This window comes from Schistocerca gregaria, chromosome X (assembly GCF_023897955.1).
Source record: "Schistocerca gregaria isolate iqSchGreg1 chromosome X, iqSchGreg1.2, whole genome shotgun sequence".
NCBI classification, from domain to species: Eukaryota; Metazoa; Arthropoda; class Insecta; order Orthoptera; family Acrididae; genus Schistocerca; species Schistocerca gregaria.
In genome coordinates, this window is record NC_064931.1 from 504262559 (window position 1) to 504287190 (window position 24632).

The 24632-nt window shown below is 40.1% G+C and overlaps 1 protein-coding gene across 4 annotated transcripts in view; it reads left to right on the top strand.

Moving 5' to 3' along the window:
• The window catches only part of LOC126297705 (protein unc-79 homolog), an 810295-nt gene that overhangs the window by 688239 nt on the left and 97424 nt on the right, over positions 1–24632 (top strand). For all 4 annotated transcript variants that reach the window (XM_049988834.1, XM_049988837.1, XM_049988836.1 and 1 more), the window contains 2 exons: positions 6435–6551; positions 10197–10361. In XM_049988834.1, the coding sequence (XP_049844791.1) occupies positions 6435–6551; positions 10197–10361 (282 nt within the window). The remainder of the gene's footprint in view (positions 1–6434; positions 6552–10196; positions 10362–24632) is intronic.

Here is a 24632-nt window from a genome sequence, read left to right on the forward strand (position 1 = left end):
TGAACAGTGCACATTAGATATCAGATGTGTTACGACCCATGGCTCTACCCTTCATTCGATCCCTGCGAAACCCTACATTTCAGCAGGATAATGCACGACCGCATGTTGCAGGTCCTGTACGGGCCTTTCTGGATAGATAAAATGTTCGACTGCTGCCCTGGCCAGCACATTCTCCAGATCTCTCACCAACTGAAAATGTCTGGTCAATGGTGGCCGAGCAACTGGCTTGTCACAATACGCCAGCCACTACTCTTGATGAACTGTGGTATCGTGTTGAAGCTGCATGGGCAGCTGTACCTGTATATGCCATGCAAGCTCTGTTTGACTCAGTGCCCAGGCGTATCAAGACCGTTATTACGGCCGGAGGTGGTTGTTCTGGGTACTGATTTCTCAGGATCTATGCACCAAAATTGCGTGAAAATGTAATCACATGTCAGTTCTAGTATAATATATTTGTCCAATGAATACCTATTTATCATCTGCATTTCTTCTTGGTGTAGCAATTTTAATGGCCAGTAGTGTAGATGTGTAAGTCCATCACTCACGTGCAGAAATAAATACTCTCATCACTGAAGACAACAGAGTGCCATTTCACCATCCAGTCAACTCCATCAGAGTTGCCATGCTTGGTGGTGTCATGGTTGCATTTACTGTCTGGCCACAGACACACATGTTCTTAGTCCTGCTGCAAATCGTGTAAGTCATGGAATTCTTTTAGAGAAGCTAAATCATTATCATTTGAGGGGGGCAGTGCACAAATGATTTAATTCATACTTAATTGGAAGAATGCAGAAAGTTGAAATAAGTGGTTCATGTAATGTTAAATCAACAGCTGATTCCTCAAACTGGTGGCTATCAAGTATGGGGTCCCACAGGGTTCGGTCTTAGTTCCTTTACTGTTCTTGATATACATTAATGACTTAACATTCCACATTGATGAAGATGCAAAGTTAGTTCTTTTTGCTGATGATACAAGTATAGTAATAACATCCAAAAACCAAGAACTAAGTGATGTAATTGTAAATGATGTTTTTCACAAAATTATAAAGTGGTTCTCAGCAAATGGACTGTCTTTAAATTTTGATAAAACAAGTATATACAGTTCCATACAGTAAATGGCACAACTCCAGTAATAAATATAGACATTGAACAGAAGTCTGTAGCTAAGGTAGAATTTTCAAAATTTTTAAGTGTGTCCATTGATGAGACATTTTAATTTGCCGGATATAGACTGGGAGACTCAAACGTTCATAACGGGTGGCAGGGACAAAGAATCCAGTGAAATTTTTTTAAGTGCTTTATCTGAAAACTACCTTGAGCAGTTAAACTGAAAACCGACTCGTGGCGATAACATATTAGACCTTCTGGTGACAAACAGACCCGAACTATTTGAATCAGTTAATGCAGAACAGGGAATCAGCGATCATAAAGCGGTTACTGCATCGATGATTTCAGCCGTAAATAGAAATATTAAAAAAGGTAGGAAGATTTTTCTGTTTAGCAAAAGTGACAAAAAGCAGATTTCAGAGTACTTGGTGGCTCAACACAAAAGTTTTGTCTCAAGTACAGACAGTGTTGAGGATCAGTGGACCAAGTTCAAAACCATGGTACAATATGCGTTAGATGAGTATGTGCCAAGCAAGATCGTAAGAGATGGGAAAGAGCCACCGTGGTACAACAACCAAGTTAGAAAACTGCTGCGGAAGCAAAGGGAACTTCACAGCAAACATAAACATAGCCAAAGCCTTGCAGACAAACAAAAATTACGCGAAGCGAAATGCAGTGTGAGGAGGGCTATGCGAGAGGCTTTCAATGAATTCGAAAGTAAAGTTCTATGTACTGACTTGGCAGAAAATCCTAAGAAATTTTGGTCCTATGTCAAAGCGGTAGGTGGATCAAAACAAAATGTCCAGACACTCTGTGACCAAAATGGTACTGAAACAGAGGATGACAGACTAAAGGCCGAATTACTAAATGTCTTCTTCCAAAGCTGTTTCACAGAGGAAGACTGCACTGTGCTTCCTTCTCTAGATTGTCGCACAGTTGACAAAATGGTAGATATAAAAGTAGACGGCAGAGGGATAGAGAAACAATTAAAATCGCTCAAAAGAGGAAAGGCCGCTGGTCCTGATGGAATACCAGTTCGATTTTACACAGAGTACGCGAAGGAACTTGCCCCCCTTCTTGCAGCGGTGTACCGTAGGTCTCTAGAAGAGCGAAGCGTTCCAAAGGATTGGAAAAGGGCACAGGTCATCCCCGTTTTCAAGAAGGGACGTCGAACAGATGTCCAGAACTATAGACCTATATCTCTAACGTCGATCAGTTGTAGAATTTTGGAACACGTATTATGTTAGAGTATAATGTCTTTTCTGGAGACTAGAAATCTACTCTGTAGGAATCAGCATGGGTTTCGAAAAAGACGGTCGTGTGAAATCCAGCTCGCGCTATTCGTCCATGAGACTCAGAGGGCCTTAGACACGGGTTCACAGGTAGATGCCGTGTTTCTTGACTTCCGCAAGGCGTTTGACACAGTTCCCCACAGTCGTTTAATGAACAAAGTAAGAGCATACGGACTATCAGATCAATTGTGTGATTGGATTGAGGAGTTCCTAGATAACAGAACGCAGCATGTCATTCTCAATGGGGAGAAGTCTTCCGAAGTAAGAGTGATTTCAGGTGTGCCGCAGGGGAGTGTCATAGGACCGTTGCTATTCACAATATACATAAATGACCTGGTGGATGACATCGGAAGCTCACTGAGGCTTTTTGCAGATGATGCTGTGGTGTATCGAGAGGTTGCAACAATGGAAATTTGTACTGAAATGCAGGAGGATCTGCAGCAAATTGACGCATGGTGCACGGAATGGCAATTGAATCTCAATGTAGACAAGTGTAATGTGATGCGAATACATAGAAAGATAGGTCCCTTATCATTTAGCTACAAAATAGCAGGTCAGCAACTAGAAGCAGTTAATTCCATAACTTATCTGGGAATACTCATTAGGAGTGATTTAAAATGGAATGATCATATAAAGTTGGTCGTCGGTAAAGCAGATGCCAGACTGAGATTCATTGGAAGAATCCTAAGGAAATGCAATCCGACAACAAAGGAAGTAGGTTACAGTACGCTTGTTCGCCCAATGCTTGAATACTGCTCAGCAGTGTGGGATCCGCACCAGGTAGGGTTGATAGAAGAGATAGAGAAGATCCAACGGAGAGCAGCGCGCTTCATTACAGGATCATTTAGTAATTGCGAAAGCGTTACGGAGATGATAGATAAACTCCAGTGGAAGACTCTGCAGGAGAGACGCTCAGTAGCTCGGTACGGGCTTTTGTTAAAGTTTCGAGAACATACCTTCACCGAAGAGTCAAGCAGTATATTGCTCCCTCCTACGTATATCTCGCGAAGAGACGATGAGGATAAAATCAGAGAGATTAGAGCCCACACAGAAGCATACCGACAATCCTTCTTTCCACGTACAATATGAAACTGGAATAGAAGGGAGAACCGATAGAGGTACTCAGGGTACCCTCCTCCACACACCGTCAGGTGGCTTGCGGAGTATGGATGTAGATGTAGATGTAGATGTAGAGGTTAAACTGTAGCAACACATTGATGGTCTGCTGAAACGTCTGAGTTCGGCTACGTATACTATTAGGGTTATTGCAAATTTTGGTGATAAGGATCTCAGTAAATTAGCTTACTATGCCTACTTTCATTCACTGCTTTAGTATGGCATCATATTCTGGGGCAATTCATCGTTGAGTAGAAAAGTATTCATTGCCCAAAAACGTGTAATCAGAATAATTGGTGGAGCCCACACATGATCATCCTGCAGACATCTATTTAAGGTTTAAGGACCTAGGGATCCTCACAGTAACCTCACAGTATATATATTCACTTATGAAATTTGTTGTTAATAATCCAACCCAGTTCAAAAGTAATAGCAGTGTGCATAGCTATAACACCAGGAGAAAGGATGCTCTTCACTATGCAGGGTAAAATCTGACTTTGGCACAGAAAGGGGTAAATTATGCTGCCACAAAAGTCTTTGGTCACCTACCAAACAGCATCAAAAGCCTTACAGATAGCCAACCAACATTTAAAGATTAATTAAAAGAATTTCTGGATGACAATTCCTTCTACTCATTAGCAGAATTTTTTGATATAAATTAAGGGAAAAAAACAACTTAAACATTAGTGTCATGCAATATTTTGTGTAATGTAATATCTTGTACAGACATCTTTTATTAACCTCACACGTTCCACATCATTACGAAGTGTTGTATTCATGATCTATGGAACAAGTATTAATCTAATCTACTCTAATCTAGACAGACAGTTCCCAATGGTCCTCAGTCATACAGCAAGAGTAACACGTTTCCAAATTTCTTCCTTTGATGATGCACAGTTGGCCACCACTGCTCAAACAATGCACCAATCTCGACATGCATCTGCACAACACAGACATCTAGAACCTTGTCTACAGGTGTGGTAATTTTCCACTGACCACTGCTGAAAGTGGGAAAACACCACCTATACATTTTGCCCAACATGTGCAACAATCTGTAGATTGTATTTATCCAGTTTGCCGCAAGTCCACAATTCGACACATTCTAAATTGCTGTGGTTATTTAACAGGAAAACATGCTTGTCAGTGGGGCATGATTACACCTAAGGATGAATGTTGCAGTCACCGTTCACCTCTAAACTCAGTACAGGTGTTGTCTGAAAATAAAAAATGGAGGGTGCACAGAGAAGCCTTCTGAGCATCATCTGGTTGCTGATGATAGTCACAAATGTATCATTAACACTACAACCCCTCATGATGCACATACACTCCAGGAAATTGAAATAAGAACACCGTGAATTCATTGTCCCAGGAAGGGGAAACTTTATTGACACATTCCTGGGGTCAGATACATCACATGATCACACTGACAGAGCCACAAGCACATAGACACAGGCAACAGAGCATGCACAATGTCGGCAGTAGTACAGTGTATATCCACCTTTCGCAGCAATGCAGGCTGCTATTCTCCCATGGAGACGATCGTAGAGATGCTGGATGTAGTCCTGTGGAACGGCTTGCCATGCCATTTCCACCTGGCGCCTCAGTTGGACCAGCGTTCGTGCTGGACGTGCAGACCGCGTGAGACGACGCTTCATCCAGTTCCAAACATGCTCAATGGGGGACAGATCCGGAGATCTTGCTGGCCAGGGTAGTTGACTTACACCTTCTAGAGCACGTTGGGTGGCACGGGATACATACGTACGTGCATTGTCCTGTTGGAACAGCAAGTTCCGTTGCCGGTCTAGGAATGGTAGAACGATGGGTTCGATGACGGTTTGGATGTACCGTGCACTATTCAGTGTCCCCTCGACGATCACCAGAGGTGTACGGACAGTGTAGGAGATCGCTCCCCACACCATGATGCCGGGTGTTGGCCCTGTGTGCCTCGGTCATATGCAGTCCTGATTGTGGCGCTCACCTGCACGGCGCCAAACACGCATACGACCATCATTGGCACCATGGCAGAAGTGACTCTCATCGCTGAAGACGACACGTCACCATTCGTCCCTCCATTCACGCCTTTCGCGACACCACTGGAGGCGGGCTGCACGATGTTGGGGCATTAGTGGAAGACGGCCTAACGGTGTGCGGGACCGTAGCTCAGCCTCATGGAGACGGTTGCGAATGGTCCTCGCCGATACCCCAGGAGCAACAGTGTCCCTAATTTGCTGGGAAGTGGCGGTGCGGTCCCCTACGGCACTGCGTAGGATCCTACGGTGTTGGCGTGCATCGGTGCGTTGCTGCGGTCTGGTCGCAGGTTGACGGGCACGTGCACCTTCCGCCGACCACTGGCGACAACATCGATGTACTGTGGAGACCTCACGCCCCACGTGTTGAGCAATTCGGCGGTACGTCCACCCGGCCTCCCGCATGCCCACTATATGCCCTCGCTCAAAGTCCGTCAACTGCACATACGGTTCACGTCCACGTTGTCGTGGCATGCTACCAGTGTTAAAGACTGCGATGGAGCTCCGTATTCCATGGCAAACTGGCTGACACTGATGGCGGCGGTGCACAAATGCTGCGCAGCTAGCGCCATTCGACGGCCAACACCGCGGTTCCTGGTGTGTCCGCTGTGCCGTGCGTGTGATCATTGCTTGTACAGCCCTCTCGCAGTGTCCGGAGCAAGTATGGTGGGTCTGACACACCGGTGTCAATGTGTTCTTTTTTCCATTTCCAGGAGTGTACTTTGGTGCCACTGAATGCAGTCTTCCAAGATGTTGCATTTTTTATACCAGTGTAAGTCTGTAAAAACCTTAAGGCATCTGTATATTCTCTATATTTATTTGTCTTTTCTTAAAACATTTCTGGAATTTTGAATTTCAGCATACTAATATGCAGTTTTGTGTATTTTTACAGGAGAGAGAGAAGCTCATTCTCACACGGATGGTTGTTTTTGAGCTGATCCAAGCTTTAAAATTCAAGACTTCCATTCCAGATTCAAACATTATAATGCTTATTAACTTTGTTCTCCAGGTAAGTAATGTTACATGTAAAACAGAGGGAAAAGTTGTGAGGCTGACTTATCTGGCAGATGGTATACTGTCTATTTACAGTTACCTTTTCTTTCTGCAACATCTTTTCACTCATGAGTAACTGAAATAAAAACAACTTCTTAGTAACATGTAGCTCTTGTTTCTGCATCATGGCATGGACTCTAAGAAATACTGAGAGCATTAGAAAGGCATCCTCATCCATGAGTGTTCAGTTATCACATATAACTCAAAAAGATTAGCTTTAACTGGGTCAAAGCTGCCCACATTTCACTTAATAAACATCTAGCTGTGCTCTATATAACTGAGGTCAACAGACTTTAATCATCACCTTAGCACTTTCATGCATGTGGAGTGTTCCTCAAACCATTTTTTCACAGTGTGATAGTTATGGGTTGGTACAGTTTCTTGTTGAAGATACATATCGCAAAAGTGCAAATGGGACCACCACATAACTTAATAGTAGGTTCATGTGTTGTTTACCATTGTTGCACCAACAACCCTCCATCCATACTTCAGAACCCTTGGTGTGGTGGAAAAGCTAATAGCCTATGAAATTTTTGTGCTAGAGCCAGAACATTGCTGAAACAGCATGGTTCAAGACCCCAGCCTGTCACAGTTGTAAGCTGAATTTCCTCACTTTGTAGCCCAGTGGTCCGCAGCTTGTAGTTTTGTGGTAGCGTTCTCGCTTCCCGTGCCTGGGTTCCCAGGTTCGATTCCCAGTGGGGTCAGGGATTTTCTCTGCCTTGTGATGACTGGGTGTGTCCTTAGATTAGTTAGGTTTAAGTAGTTCTAAGTTCTAGGGAACTGATGACCATAGATGTTAAGTCCCATAGTGCTCAGAGCCCTTTGAACCATTTGTAGCCTAGTGCTGCACTGTCTTGGTCGCTTACATGATGGAAGGAAGGTCCCTGTCACAACAAAGCTGGGCAGAGCCACTATAAATACTCACCTCTCAGGCCCTATCAGTACCTTATCTTCAGCTAATGCTGATACCAAGACATACTCCATGCCAGTTGTCCATCCCATGTGGGCAGTCAGCTTCATCAACATCCAGCAGCACATTCCACTAGCTGATGGTCTATGAGCTGCAGATAGGCCTGATGATTCTGGGGCTCAAGCCAATGCCACCAAGAAGGGACCACCTCCAAGGTGATTTCATGTGGTTCTGGGCATCTGCAAAGGGTTCTTGGTTCAGGACCTGTACGCCAGCATACCAGATACCTGACTGACTGTCAGAGAGGCCAGCACACATGGCTGCTGCCTGTCAAACAGCTGACATTACTTTCATGTCTGCAAGGCTACACCAGCTGCTGCCATTTCACTGAGGCAACACTCCTGCAAGCATCATCATGCTCCTGTGGCCAAGCATGTCACCATGTGCTATGTTGAGCTAGCAGCTACTGCCCAAGGGTCTCTGCATGCTTACAAGTTGTTGCCAACAACCTCTGTACAAGTGTCTTACTGAATAAAAAATGTTATCTCTAATTGAGCTCTTTTGATTCCAGGACCACTAGTGATAGGTCATACACATCCCATCAACCTGCACACACCATCCTGAAACAGCCATCCTACCCTTAATAGTATCCACATGCCTGATACTGTTATACCAGTGACAGATAATGGTAAATAGGTTCGGAGCCCCATTTCATCACTCTCGTGATGATAGCTCCACTACCTGCTTGAAAAGCAACCTGTTTGTAAACAGGATGCACTGTTTGCTGCGATTTCTCATATTTTCAAGCACCACCATCAGCATATTGCACCCATGTTAATCTCTGTTGAATGTGACATGTAGCAAATAGAGGTATACAAGTTGGGCAGTGTCTACTCTGGCCTACAGACAGTAATTGTTCCTGAACTCTATGGCTGTTCATTAGTTTCTATTTGTTCAGCATTGAATTGGTGGGTAATGTACTTAACCTGGCATTTCTGTCCGTCATTATTATCTGTGATAGTCAATAACAACTCCTGCCATCAACATATTGTTGCATACAGCAGCTGAGTCGGGCTGCAGCAGTTCACCCCAAATCATGATTTTCGTTGGATATCCTTGGTACAATGTTATGTGAAAATGTAATTACCTATATTACTTCTGAAATGGAATATCTTAGTAATTGGGCACCCACAATCTATTTACAATAAAATGCACTGGTGTTCCATATGCACCCACCCTGAACTCAGATGTCAAGCTGATAGCCTGTACAATGTCTGTTGATATTCTAGTCATGTAACACTCCAAATTATTATCTTATGGTACAATAATGATAGTGATCTTTCCCCAGCATAGTAACTATCTAATTCAATTTTTCAAAAATTTATCTTTTTCACTGAATGAATCAGTAAATTCCTACATGATGTTTCTTGTACATGCGCTTACCAATATTTTCACAACTTATTACTTAGACCAAGAATCATAATGTTTCAATGGTTATAATTTCCATTTAGAATCATATTTGAATGGATGCATAAATCACAAAGATTAACTTTTTTCAAATCAATATTTTGTGCTGCCTATTTCAAAACTTTGCTGGTGCTTAATTTTTCATGTTCTTAATATAAAATCAGTTCTCTCTGGTGGAAAATTCAAGCCATTTTCGTGTACTTTCAAATCATTAATAAGTGAATTTTTGAATAAAATCAAATGTCAGACAGAATCATAGCCCTTACTAAAAATAATATTCATTTAATGTTCTAAGGTAAGTAGGAGAAGGAAACAATACAAAAAACAAGTGGTGCAACAAATAAATTATTCAGGTCTTAACTGATGTGGGTGCAAATTTACTTTTCAATTTCCTTCCTCCCCCTGACCCTTTCTTACCCTATCCCATGCAAATGTATGTCAATAAATGTATCTTTATAAAATCCCAAGACACCAATTTTTCACATAGAAACTGCAAATATTCTTTCAGTCCCACAAATCTCATAAAAACAAAATTAGAAAAATAAGTGGCCACATAAAGGAACATAATCAATCTTGATCATGTTGAGCACCACAGCTCTCACCAAAGTTAATGAAAAATACCTCAGCCTTAGTATTACACATTTATTGTGTTATCACTGATTTTGCTCATAGAACATCTTCAGGCTGCTAGGATGTGGCAGAGTCATGACACAAATGGTCTGGTTGTCATGTGTAATATTAAAGACCAAATTCAAACACAACATTCATAAACATTCTGCTGACCGCCTTGCAGAATATGGTGAGCAGGCAGAGCATGTTGTGTCTTGTTTACTGTACAGTAATGTTTATGATTATTGTTTTTAGATTTGGTCTTTAACATTACATATGACAAACAGACAGCACAGCTTGGCTGCCTGAAGATCTTCTGTGAATGAAACTGGTCATAACGCAATGGATATTTAATAATACTGCTGAGGTGATTTTCCTTAATCATTAATAAGCAATAATTCTTCCCATGCTCCACGCATGGATAGAATGATAAGAAACCTTTAAAAAATTCTGCAGTAGACTCTTTGTCATTCACTTCTGTAAGCTGTGGAATGTAGACATAGACGATGCAATACCTAATATTGAAAATAATTAGCAGTAGTTTAGTTACATTTATGTGAATGTCTTTGACTCACTTTTGGTGTCCATCTTACTACTTCAGATATGTTCTTTCAGGATGCTGGTAGCTCATTACCAGTGAATATGTTGGTGGAACATTCCTTCCCTGTAGGCCCAGAAGGTGGTCCTGTGTACAACACAAATGCTTCAGAGTGTATGAGACATCACCTTGGAGACTCATTGGAATTCTTAGCTGACTTCCATACACTAAGCAAAGTCAAGGTAATGATGTTGATAACTGGGTAGTTATTTTTTCCTTTCTTTTCATAAAACATAATCCCTTTTTAAATTCATGTTCTAGTTTCAGGTGTTAGAATTTCAGAATAAGATCTGTATACTTCATTTGTCTCCCATGTGTTATATAAGCTCGCTTGTCTCATTTTGCATTCTCTCCATTGATACTGGCATATCTGATTTTCAGTGAGGAACACACACTCTGACCAGCCAAAACATTAAGAACTGCTTAAGAGTGTGATTATCCGCCTTTGGAATGCAATTCTCCAAGGGCTATCATATGGAAGCTCACACCAGCTGGAAACATTACGGCAACTGCACACAATGAGACTGAGTGCCACTTGGTGGTGCAACAGGCTTATGTTGTGGTAAGGGAAGTCTGTAGGCTGAGCAGAGACAAATCAAAGTCTGAGGCTGGCCCACTCTGGAAAACAGTATAGGATAGAATCCATGCTACATCTGATGATAGATTTCATTGCTGACGTAGGCACAATTGTTTCAGAGTACACTGTTCATTGCACATTGGGGCTCCATCGCAGATGACATCTATGTGTCACAATGTTTACCTGACAACATCATCAGCTTGAATTTCTTTGAGTGTAGGTTCATTGAGATTGGATCATGGATCAGTGGAAACATGTCACCTGTCCAGATGAATCATGTTTCTTGTTACACCAGCTCAATGGTCATGTGTGGATATGCTGTCATCAGGCAAATGGCTGTTCAAATCGTGCAACACACCATGGACATAGGCTGGTGAGGGCAGGATAATGCTATGGGGGACATACATCTTGGCATCCATGGGACCTATGGTAGTAACCCAAGACACCAAAACAGTTGTGGACTGCAGGAACATTATTGTGAATCATGTGTGTCCCTTCATGCTTGATGTCTTTTCTGATGGCAATTGCATATACCAACAATTTAACAGCCAATGTCACAAGGCCAGACCAGAATCATGCTAAAATGGTTAGTGAACTCATATTGATACCTTGGCTGTGAAATTTGCCTGGTCTGAACTTCATAGAATGCATCTGGTATTGATGAATTCTTCTCGGGTTATCAGCCGAGAGGAGTGGTGGCGTCATCTTGTCACAACGTTTTAATGAGCTTCGTACCCATCATCTTCTGGCAAAGTTGCCTTCACCAGAAGATGATAGGTATGAAACTCATCAAAACGTTGTGACAAGATGATGCCACCACTTGGCTGATAAACCGAGAAGAACTTGTCAGTGGAATACACCAAGAAAGACTGCAATCGCATGCGTCTAGGATGTTACTGCGGACCAGCTCTGTATGCACAGAACCACAAGCCCATAATTTACAGGAAATGTATGGCCTGTGCATAGACTTCTGTTGCCACATACATCTACCAAGGATGTGACATGTTAGTGCCATGCAAAATTTCTGCTTTATTTATTGATGTTTTTATTTGTATATTGTTTATTTAGCCTGACCAGATTAGGGCCTTAAGATTCTTTCTTACATCTGACCAGGAACAACACATACAGAAAACATTACATTACAATTACAATAATAATAATTTGCATCATCAATATAAACAATAATTGGCAACAATAACAATAGTATCACTAATAGTAATGATAAACTATAGGAGGCACTAAGAATGCTGTTGATTAGTTATTACATAACAAACTCTGTTATTAATAAAGAGTAATAATTAGCAATAATAATAATAATAGTAACACTAATAATAATAAAATATGCAGGCATTAAGAATGATGTTGATTAGTTTCGTACTTTAGAAGGCTCATTTGGTATTAGAAGAAGTGTAAGGGGTAATGAAAGAGGAGAAGTTTGAAATGAAACTGACAGTGGCTGTTAGTAAAGAAGAGAACTCTATAGACAAGTGGTGGGAAAAGTGATGAGGAGAGAGCGACAATAAGAGTTAGCTGTAGGTAAGAATATGGAAGAGACAGATATTGTGATAGAAGGTGAGTCATTAGCTGTCTTTTAAAATTTGAAAGGATTATAATTTCTCTAATAGTTTGAGGAAGGATGTTCCAAAGTCCAGTTCCTGATACAGACAATAACTTAGAAAACACGGCAGTGTTTGGTAGTGGTACAGAGAGGATTTTACTTTGTTGTGAATGATTATTTTTTGCTGTTGTGTTCAGACAGATGTGTAATGGTTGGAGATAGATAAGAAAAAGTGCAATGATTGAGAAGATGATAGAGCAAACACAGATCTCTGTGATTATTAGCATGTAGACATTATAATTGTTTGTAAGCAGGAGTGATGTGGTTGAAATAACACATGTCACAATTGTAACATACTCAAGCTTTCATCACCAGTTCCAGCTGGTGTGAGCTCTCATATGATAGCCCTTGGAGAATTGCATTCCAAAGGTGGATAATCACACTATTAAGCTGTTTGTTGTGTTTTGGCTGGTCAGAATGTGTGTTGCTCATTGACAATATTGGATTGTGAAATGTTTGTATTAAAGCAGGCAATAATAACTTCACTTATCCTGAAAAAAGTGAATAAAATTTCTAGCTTATTATTGTCACACAACAGCTGTGGTTTCAACATCAGTTCAATGCCCAGTTGCTTTAAAGTGGCTGAAGATTCTTTCCATACCTACTTCATAGTTTAATACAATTTGATTTAATTAAATATAATACCAGAAATTATGTACATGACTGAGAGAAATGATATTCCGCAGTTAAATACACTGTTAATTTAGATATATTTGCAAATCTATAAATATGCAAATTGTACCTGTGAGCTCTAAAAAATACATATTTGGATACATACCTTTAGAACATGAATCTAATAAGCCCTTGACAGCTGTGTGACAGGCAAATGAAAAAATAATTGCAAGATGAAGACATCACCTTGAGACACCACTGCATACTAAAAGTCAGGACTTGGTTCAGGGTTTTGAGTGTTGAGAGAGAGAGAGAGAGAGAGAGAGAGAGAGAGAGAGAGAGAGAGAGAGAGAGAGAGAGAGAGAGAAAAGAAAGAAAGAAGAGAACTGAAGTCCACATAAGCACTGTTAACTGCAAAAAAAAGATGGGCCAGACACACTTGAGGAAAAGTCTCATATGCTATTTTTATTATTATTATTATTATTACAGGATTAATTATTAATGACAATGCTTCACTGTATTCCTGTTATCTACTGCCAAGCTTCTCTATTCAGGGCATCTGCCTTGTGCACACCCTTATTCTCCGTTATTTCAATGATGTGGTCCTTCCAAGAATGTCGTGGAGTGCCATATTTATGTGTGCCAGGTTATTTGCATTCAAAAATTTTCTTTGCCCACTGATGATGTGACATACTTAACAAATGCTCATGTCACTTTGATGATTTTCTTTCAATTCTATCAATCACTATTTCATTTGCCCTAATTCTAGCTCTTACTTCATCATATGATTTTTTCTCAATTCTTTATATTCTGGCACTCCTTCATAAAAAATCCATTTCCACAGCTATTAGTCTTCTTTTGAGGTCAGCACTTAAAATCTACTGTTGTGATCCACTGTAAAAGTGTCAGGGAGATGCTCAGTCAACTCCAGTTGACCAAGTGATCAGACAGTCTTAGCTAACACATTTTTTCATTTTCTCCATAGTATTGGTCATATTTTGAACAGTTCCTCCAGTCTTACTTTCTTCCTCTTTTATGAACTAAGGTCTGTCTTCAATCAGAAGACCTCTATAATGCTTTTTCCCATTCCCTTAAAGGAATTAAATTAACAGGTGCTTTGTTTACTTTTTTCCATATCAGTAATAGTCCTCCGCACTTCTATCATTTGTGATCCACCTCTTAAATTCACATTCTGAATGTATTTCAACTCCCACATCTTATTATTTTCTAATTTAATCCTGTTTCTTAAATCATGACTTCTCAACTGGTAATTTTGTTTGTCTTGAGGTGATTTAGTTGATAACCATTTTTTGTATAAATTCTTCTTTTCCTGAATTAGCTTTTTAAGGACATCTGACATCCATGGAGGATCCTGTTTGTCTATGCTCTTGCTCTCAGTCCCAGTATCTGTAGAGCAATTTTCCTAATTGCTTGTTTAGTATTTGTCAGCTTCTGGCATCATTTTTAGTTCAGACTCTAATCTTCATTCAAATAAATCCTTCATGTTGATTTGCTTCAGGTGAAAGAGTTTGTACCATGTCTACATCAGTTTCTCTTCATTTCTCTGGCTAGTCAGTTGTCCAGTTGTTGAGAGTTTACTCATAAATGGGTGTGTCACCTTTGATAAAGCATAAGTAGTGATTAGACCGACAGTTGATTTCCCATGTGGCTCTACAGGCTTGAATTAATGTTGTTTTTTCTATGTTTGCGTAGTAATGATGTAATCAATTAATGATTTCTGCTGTAACAAGGGTCTTTTCCATGTATATCTGTGAATATGTTATGTGAATAATATGTGTTCAGAATCCTCAAGTTATACTGGTTATATAATTCTACAAGATTCTCTCCAGAGCATTTTCCTCATATCTTTGTGTCTTCCTACTTCTGCATCATATACTTGTGAGCCCACTCTTGCATTAAAACTCTTACTCTTATTACATCTTGGTGGTTTTTACCTCAGTTGAGTAGATGGTCTTATTTCTGGTAGAAGTGACCTTTTATCTGCTGCGACATATCATCATTCAGTGCATATACTCCTATCATAACCATTTCAGTTGCATATAACATGACTGTGATGGTAACAATGCTTTCATATAAAAATCTATAATCCTTGATGCAAGTGCTAATGGCTTTTTTAATTAGAATTGAAACATCTGCTTTTGCCTGTTTATGTCTTTCAACTCCAGACCAAAATTGAATTAAATTCCCAAATTTCTCATTTCTTTGTCTCTTTTTTTAGTTTCAGACAAAACAGTTATGTCCATGTTCAGTCAATTCATTTCATTCTTTGTTTCAGTGTATTTATTTGCCATGCTCTGAACATTCCATGTACCGGCCCTCAGTGTCCTTACCTGGCCAGTAACTGTCATGTTTCTCCATCCAAGTCTTGAGGCTTTGTTGTAGATTCTGGAGCATGCGGAAGTTTTCATGGCCCATTCCACAGCATATCACCCGCAAAGTAACGGGCTAGTCAAGTGCTGGCACCGCACTTTCAACGCCTCTCTTCGATGCCTCGACTCTCTATGGGTGGAGGCCCTTCCCCTTGTGCTACTCAGCATTTGTGCGATCTATAAGGAAGACCTCAAAGGCACAATAGCCAAGTTTGTGTACAGCCAGAACAATGTTCTCCCTGCCAAACTTGTGAGCCCTTCTGCTTCTCTCCCTCAGTCTGACTTACCTTCCTTAGTGGACCACATCAGACGCCACTTCATCGACCTCCATATCCCTCTGCCTGCCAGCCATTCCCGCCCTAACATTCATGTCCTGAAATCTCTGGACAATTGTGAGTACATCATGCTCCGAGATGACACTGTCCATGCTCCCCTCCAATCTCCATATACCGGCCCGTACTGAGTACTCCGGCGCTCAGCCAACACCTCTGACATCCAGATGAAAGATTCAGCTGTTACAGTCTCTCTCAACAGACTTAAGCCTGCTCATTTTGAGCCTTCTTCTACCCCCCTTCAGGCCACGACCACGCCACTCACTGTCGTGGTTCACAACACTCCGACCACTCCCTCCATGTCAGACTTACATGCTCGATAGAGTGACTTCCAGCTCCAATCATTGAGCTCTCCTCCGACCTCGCTCTCTGCTCCAGTTTCACGCACTCCATCAAGTGACCACATGCTCCCCACGTTGAGCTTACCTATGATCATGTCCTTGCCGCTGGCCCTTCGGCGGTCCCTTCAACCTCTCCACCATCACTCGCCTCGTCCTGTCGAGGTTTCTCATGCCCCCCCCCCATCTTGAACGTGCCCTCGCTCGAGGTGTTTGTGCCTGTACCACCCCCCCCCCCCCCAGACATAATCCAGAACATCTTAATAATACTGCGTGATTATAGACTGTTCATTGTGTGTTTCCCTTCATCCAGTGCTCATGACACAACCTCCGCCATTCCCTGCCACCTGGTGAAATGTGTTCCCCTCCTGCCCGACATCAACCTGGGTATGCTTCATGTGTTCGCCACGCTCTCCGGAGACATCGTCGTCGTCGCTCCATTCCACCCACAAACCGCCATCCTATCTGTCGCCACAAGACCAGCACGCCCAGTACGACGCCTGGCTTGCTTCAACGACTTCCAGGTTCAGTGGCCGAACCTTCCTTCATGACATTTACCCACACAGCTTCCCGACGACGCTGTCGAGCTGACCGTGGTCCAGCTCCCGCAGACCACCGCTGCCTACACCATAGTAAACTCCCCCCCTCCAGCCTCTCAAGAGTACTCCATACTGCCTGCGGAGGGGGGAGGGGGGGGGGGAGGGGAAACGGGGGGGGCTATGTGAGGTCGACACCAGTATTGATATGCGTTCGTCTTTGGACTCTGAGTGTCATCTTTGGACTCTGAGTGTTGTCTTTGGGCTGTTCCACCATGTCAGTTCTTTGTGAGCCTTGCACGTTTTAGGTGAATAAATGAACTACTGCAAAATGGGTGTAGTTTGGTGTAACCAACCCTAACTTCTTTCTCACACTAATTCCTTCCCGGGGGTTTGGGGTGGCGACAGGAAGGGCATCTGGCCATCCCTTAATATTCACATGTCACATCTGATTAACCAGCAGACCCTGCAAGTTGAGATAAATGCTTGGAAAGAGAGAGAGGATGACATATTTTAGTCATTTGAAAAGTTTCTCTCAAAATTAAAGTGAACACATTTCATGTTCCAAAATATTTTCTTATTACACATTTTAGTACATTTGTACTTAAGTGAAATAATTTTCTATAATTTATTAAATCATAAAAAAGACAACCAAAATTTATATAATTTATGCAGTACATTTGTGTATTGAGTAATCTGGTTTTCCAAATGTATCAGGTACTTCGAGTATTTGTGTGTATGGAGTACTATGATTGTCTGCATTTATCATATATTCTGGTTTGTAGTTAAAACAAGGTTATTGACTAGTTCCAATACAAGAAACAAATCTGTAATTGGATACTATTAAGTTCTTTCTCTTTGTTATGAGCATTGCCTTGCTTTTTCCACATTTAAAGAGAGCTGTCTTTCAATACACCAAGTAAAAGTTTTTCGCAAGTCTTTGTGAATCTCCTTCAGTAGTCTGATGATGATACTTTCCTTTAAACATCAGCATTGTTGGTAAACAATTTAATGGTATTGCCTACTGTATCTGATGAGTTATTAATGTATATTGAGGAATTTATTGGTTCTATCATACTACCGTATGGTACATCCATTTTTACTTTCATTTCTGTTCAACTTTTCCATCTACTGTGGCATAATGGGTTGTATTAATTACAAAATCACTGAATCATTAACAAATATTTGAAGATATACCATCTGATTATATTTGGGTTATTAGTCAATGATGTGGAACAGTGTCAAATGTCTTTTGGAAATCTAGTAATATGGAATATGGTTCTTTATCTGAAGATACCATTTGAAAGACACCATGTGTGAATAAAAATAGCTGTCTTTCACATGAGATGTTTTTTTAATACATCCTTATTATTTGAAAGAAGCTTCTATTCTTCCAGGAACATCATAATCTTTGAAATAGAATATTGTCTAGGATCCTACAACAAACAAATGTTAGTGATAGGAGTCACAATCATGTGGGCCCACTCTTTTACCATTGCTCTAAACTGAAGCAGCACACACTATTTCAAATCACCTAAGCCAATTCACTGTGCAAGAGAATCTCATTAAAAATGAGTTCAGAAAAGGGCTAGTTGCCAAGCATATTCAAAGTAAAATCTAATAGAACACCAATTAAAGCCTTATGCCTTGCTTTGCTTGTTTTGAGTAGTCTTAATTGTTGTTAAATTCAAATGATACTTATAGGGAAACATTCCACGTGGGAAAAATATGTCTAAAAACAAAGATGATCTGACTTACCCAACAAAAGCGCTGGGAGGTCGATAGACACACAAATAAACACAAACATACACACAAAATTCAAGCTTTCGCAACCCACAGTTGCTTCGTCAGGAAAGAGGGAAAGATTTTTGCTTGTGTCTGTGTCTGTGTGGATGGATATGTGTGTGTGTGCGAGTGTATACCCGTCCTTTTTTCCCCCTAAGGTAAGTCTTTCCACTCCCGGGATTGGAATGACTCCTTACCCTCTCCCTTAAAACCCACATCCTTTCATCTTTCCCTCTCCTTCCCTCTTTCCTGATGAAGCAACCGTGGGTTGCGAAAGCTTGAATTTTGTGTGTATGTTTGTGTTTGTTTGTGTGTCTATCGACCTGCCAGCACTTTTGTTGGGTAAGTCGTGTGTGTGTGTGTGTGTGTGTGTGTGTGTGTGTGTGTGTGTGTGTGTGTGATGGTCAAACAGTGGCACTCTTTAGTCCATGGTCTCCAGAAAAATGTGTTTGTTGGAGATGTATAGATGATAGTTAGCAACATCATTTCAAACTCCTTGCCTGATTTGCAGATTTGACTACATTCCAGTGACCTAGTCTGTTCCTAACATTACTGGTGCCAACTGCAGCCCTCAACTGTTTTAACTCAGCTTTTACTGCTGCTTTTACTCTGTAAGTCCAAGATCACCTCTTTCTTCTCCATAATCATGATGCAGTGAGAAAAACTACTATGATGCCAAAGGGCTGCCTCATCTCCTTCCAAGTAGCTTCCTTCACAGGAAGCTACATGATAAATTGTGTTTATAATTTTATATCCTCCAAACCAATTAAAGAATTAGTTACTGCTCTTTATAAAATATTAATTAATAGCTTCTTTGCCCATTGTAAGAATGTGTATTATCACCAACTGTCACTTAATTCCTGCAAAAATACCCCTGTTAACACTTCCAAAGCTGCGGAAGCACTAAAACTAACCTCCTAAATAATTGTTATCTCTACAGCAGCTTCTTATTGCTGGAATAATCAAACTTAGCAGTGCAGTCACTTCCAAGGATCTTCATTTCTCGCCAAGTGTCCACTGCTGTGCACTTCACTGGGATGTAAAAGTTTATACAGCAAATGAATGAATGAATGAAAGTGATATGATTGTTACCTTTGTTGATAGGAGGCTTGTTGTCAAATAGATATCAAACTTAACTATTTTTTCAATTTCAGTTGCTGTTTTCTTTGTAGCTATTGAATTGTTGAAGAACTAGTTTGTGCAGCCTATCTATCCATATAAACCTAGGTGCTGTAGATGATAAAATACTTGCGGCATGCACCAATAATAGTAGAATTCTGAAAGGAAACTAAAATTGCACAATTTGACATATATGTTTAAGCAAAGTATGACAATTTGTTCTTTTGTGCATCACTAAAAGAAATAAAATAGAAAAGTTTATAGTATACAGACTAGCACAATCAATTACCTTATTTGTCAACAAACAAAGGCATTATGATACATTTATTTTAGATTTATTTAGACATAGATTGAATTTTTGTGTTTAATTCTTTTGATTGATTATTATGACAGATAATTAATTCATATAGCCATTTAGAATGATCTGAAAAAGTTATCTGCACACAGTATGGTGCTGTAATGTTGCTTTACTGGTAACCGTTCATTTCATTCAACACTGGGCAGCACTATTACATTTGGAAACATAAACTCTGTGGTTTTATTTTATGTCTGTTAAAAATTTTCTTGAAATAAGTTTTTACCCCGTTTTGAGTCATAAATATCTTAGTTCAACAGGAATTCTTCCAGCATGTGATGTTAAATTCATTTTCAACTAGTGTCTTGTACAGACAAAATGAATACAGAATGAGCTGATACAGCAGCAGAACATTGAACTTGTATCCACATCTACATCTACATGACTACTCTGCAATTCACATTTAAGTTCTTGGCAGAGGGTTCATCGAACCACAATCATACTATCTCTCTACTATTCCACTCCCTAACAGCGTGCAGGAAAAATGAACACCTAAACCTTTCTGTTTGAGCTCTGATCTCTCTTATTTTATTTTGATGATCATTCCTACCTATGTAGGTTGGGCTCAACAAAATATTTTTGCATTCGGAAGAGAAAGTTGGTGACTGAAATTTCATAAAAAGATCTCACTGTGACGAAAAACGTCTTTGCTGTAATGACTTCCATCCCAATTCGTGTATCATATCTGCCACACTCTCTCCCCTATTACATGATAATACAAAACGAGCTGCCCTTTTTTGCACCCTTTCGATGTCCTCTGTCAATCCCACCTGGTAAGGATCCCACACCGTGCAGCAATATTCTAACAGGGGACGAACGAGTGTAGTGTAAGCTGTCTCTTTAGTGGACTTGTTGCATCTTCTAAGTGTCCTGCCAATGAAACGCAACCTTTAGCTCACCTTCCCCACAATATTGTCTATGTGGTCTTTCCAACTGAAGTTGTTCGTAATTTTAACACCCAGGTACTTAGTTGAATTGACAGCCTTGAGAATTTTACTATTTATCAAGTAATTGAATTCCAACGGATTTCTTTTGGAACTCATGTGGATCACCTCACACTTTTCATTATTTAGCATCAACTGCCACCTGCCACACCATACAGCAATCTTTTCTAAATCGCTTTGCAACTGATACTGGTCTTTGGATGACCTTACTAGACGGTAAATTACAGCATCATCTGCGAACAACCTAAGAGAACTCCTCAGATTGTCACCCAGGTCATTTATATAGATCAGGAACAGCAGAGGTCCCAGGACGCTTCCCTGGGGAACACCTGATATCGCTTCAGTTTTACTCGATGATTTGCCGTCTATTACTACGAACTGCGACCTTCCTGACAGGAAATCACGAATCCAGTCGCACAACTGAGATGATACCCCATATGCCCGGAGCTTGATTAGAAGTCGCTTGTGAGGAACAGTGTCAAAAGCTTTCCGGAAATTTAGAAATATGGAATCAACTTGAGATAGCAGCCATTACTTCATGCAAATAAAGAGCTAGCTGCGTTGCACAAGAGCAATGTTTTCTGAAGCCATGCTGATTACATATCAATAGATCGTTCCCTTCGAGGTGATTCATAATGTTTGAATACAGTATATGCTCCAAAACCCTACTGCAAACCGACGTCAATGATATAGGTCTGTAGTTAGATGGATTACTCCTACTACCCTTCTTAAACACTGGTGCGACCTGCGCAATTTTCCAATCTGTAGGTACAGATCTATCGGTGAGCTAGTGGTTGTATATGAGTGCTATGTAGGGAGCTATTGTATCAGTGTAATCTGAAAGGAACCTAACCGGTATACAATCTGGACCTGAAGACTTGCCCGTATCAAGCGATTTGAGTTGCTTCACAACCCCTAAGGTATCTACTTCTAAGAAACTCATGCTAGCAGATGTCAGTGTTTCAAATTCTGGAATATCCCATTCGTCTTCCCTGGTGAAGGAATTTCCGAAAACTGCATTCAATAATAATCAGTGGTGTAATGGTTCAGATCCACATTTAGTACAACACTGTAAATTTGCTGTGGTTTTCCTAAATCTCTTCTTAAATATTTTCTGACTAATGTAGTGATAATCTATTGATGAAGTTGAAATCCAATGATTTCTTGCTTCTATTCCATATAGTTATCAACTTTCTCTAAAAATGTAATTTTTGTGGCATATTAATTGTATGAAACAATTGTCTTCTCCGCTGCTACCATACTGATCTCTATCATCATGTTTCAAACTAAATGTTCTTCATTTTAAAGGTATTTCTCAAGTTGTTCTCTTTATTTGTAGTCTCTTGTGAGATATGATCCAGTGTGCCACTTTCCCTGTACTACCTTCATTTCCATTTTTGGTATGATTGTGCTTCCCTATTCCTCTGATGACACTTACTGATGCCATTTGATTATTTATTTGTAGCACTATGTCATTCTTTTAACATAGCAAGTATAAAGTTTTGTCTCCTCTGCTTGTTTTTGTTTTATATATCTGGATATTTCCTTCTAGATCTACATCTATGTACATTCTCCGCAAGCCAACATATTGTGTTTGGCGGAGGGTACCATGTACCATTAGCCATTTCCTTTCTCACTTGCAAATGGAGTGAGGGAAAAACAACTGTCTATCTTCCTCCGTATGAACCCTAATTGCTCTTATATTGTTTTCATAGTCCTCATGCAAAATGTATGTTGGCAGCAGTAAGATTCTTCTGCAGTCATCTGCAAATGCCTGTTCCTTAAAGTTTCTCAAAAGTCTCTGCAAGCAGTATGTGATCTTCCCACCATAGACACCCATTTGAGTTCATCAAGCATCTGTATAATACTTGAGTGTTGATTGAAACTACTGATAACAATCTTAGCACCATGCTTCTGAATTACTGTGATATCTTCCTTTAATCTGATCTGATGAGGATCCCATATTTGCTAGTGGCACTGAAGAGTGAGTCACACAAGTGTACTGTATACTCTCCCTTGTAAATGAGCTGCACTTTCCTGAAACTCTCCAAATAAACTGAAGCCTAACGTTCACCTTCCCTACTACCATCCTTACATACTCATTCTATTTCATATTGTTTTGCAACATTATGCCTGGATATTTAATCAATGTGACTCTATCAAGCAGCACACCACTAATACTATATTCAAACATCACAGAATTGTTTTTCCTACTCCACATTTAGAGCAAGCTGCCATTCATCACACCAAATAGAAATTCTGCCTGAGTCATCCTGTATCCTTCTACCATCACTGAACAGTGATACTTTCTGACATACTACAGCATCATCAGCAAACAGTTGTAGCTTGCTGCTCACAGTATCCATCATATAATTTATGTATGTCAAGAACAAATTTGATCCGATCACTTCCCTAGGACACTCCTGATGATAAACCTTATATCAAATTAAAACTCAGTATCACAGTCAGTGTACTGGGTTTTATTATTTAAGAAGTCCCCGAGTCAGCCACATACGTGGGAACCTACTCTGCATGCTTGGGCCTTCATTAACAGTCTCCAGTGGAGCACTATATCAAACCAAACCAAACCATACATTTAATCTTAAGCAGTTTTATAACATTTTAAGTAGCTTCATTTATTCCTTAATTATTTTTTCTAAACCTTTCTTATTTCTGAAGTAATAATGAGGCAAAATAAAAGTATATAATACCACATTTTGAAGTTTAGTATTTCTGTAAGTATTTTAAGAAAACAAAATAATGCTCTTTTTTAATTAAGTTGTAAGAGCATAACAGTATGACAACTGTAATTGTTAATACATAACATCATAGTACATACAACTTTGTCTTCACCTGGTTTGGTACACTATCTCAACAATGTCATAATGTTTATTGCTTTATCAACAATATAAGGGGGAGACAGCTTGCTATTCACCATAAAGATTACGCAATGAGTTGCAGACAGGCACAATGAAAAGACACTTATGCATTAGCTTTCAACCAAAGCTTTCTTCAGAAAAGGAAACATGCATACATTCATTAACACAAGCAAGCGCACCTCACACAGACATGACCGCCATCTCACGGCAGCTCAGAGCAGAGCACACTCCAGTCTGAGCTGTCAAAGATGGTAATCATGTGTGTGTTAGGTCAGCTTGCTTGTGTGTATGAATGTGTGTGCGTTACCTTTTCTAAATAATGCTTTGGCTGAAAGATAATTGATAAGTGTCTTTTCCTTGTACCTCTCTGCAACTCTATGTGTCATCTTTATGGTGGGTAGCAATTTATCTTTTCCTTGTATTGTTGATATTCCAACCTGGAGTTTCCATTGTTTGATTGTTCATCCTTTTATTACTCAAGGACAACTAGTTGTTATGCATGTACATAAATTCTGCACAACACACACACACATGCTTGCACAAGATGCACAAAAAAAAGATTGTTGTAGTACATACAACAGTTAATCCTCAAAAAAGTTGCTGCTGTTCTGTTTTGAGCCCATTTAATTAAGTTTTATATTTTTATATAATTAAATATATGGATGTTATGGAAATAGTCATCTTTCCGACTGAAGTGAGGGGACTTAAAGCTTTCCAGGCATATAGATTTTTCTGTGAAATTTAATGAGAACTTCTGTTTATGATCCCACTAGCAGATCTGTTATGTCCTCAAAGCTCACTGCACAAGCATTCCTCCATGCAGTATCTGGCTCTAAACCAGATATCATTGACTTTTGCCATTAGGAAACTTTTTCTCTATGTAAGTGACACCTTTCCATGATTTTACTGAACAGAGTGATTGATCTGATAGACACTGAAAAGGCAAGCTCTCACAATGAATGGCATGC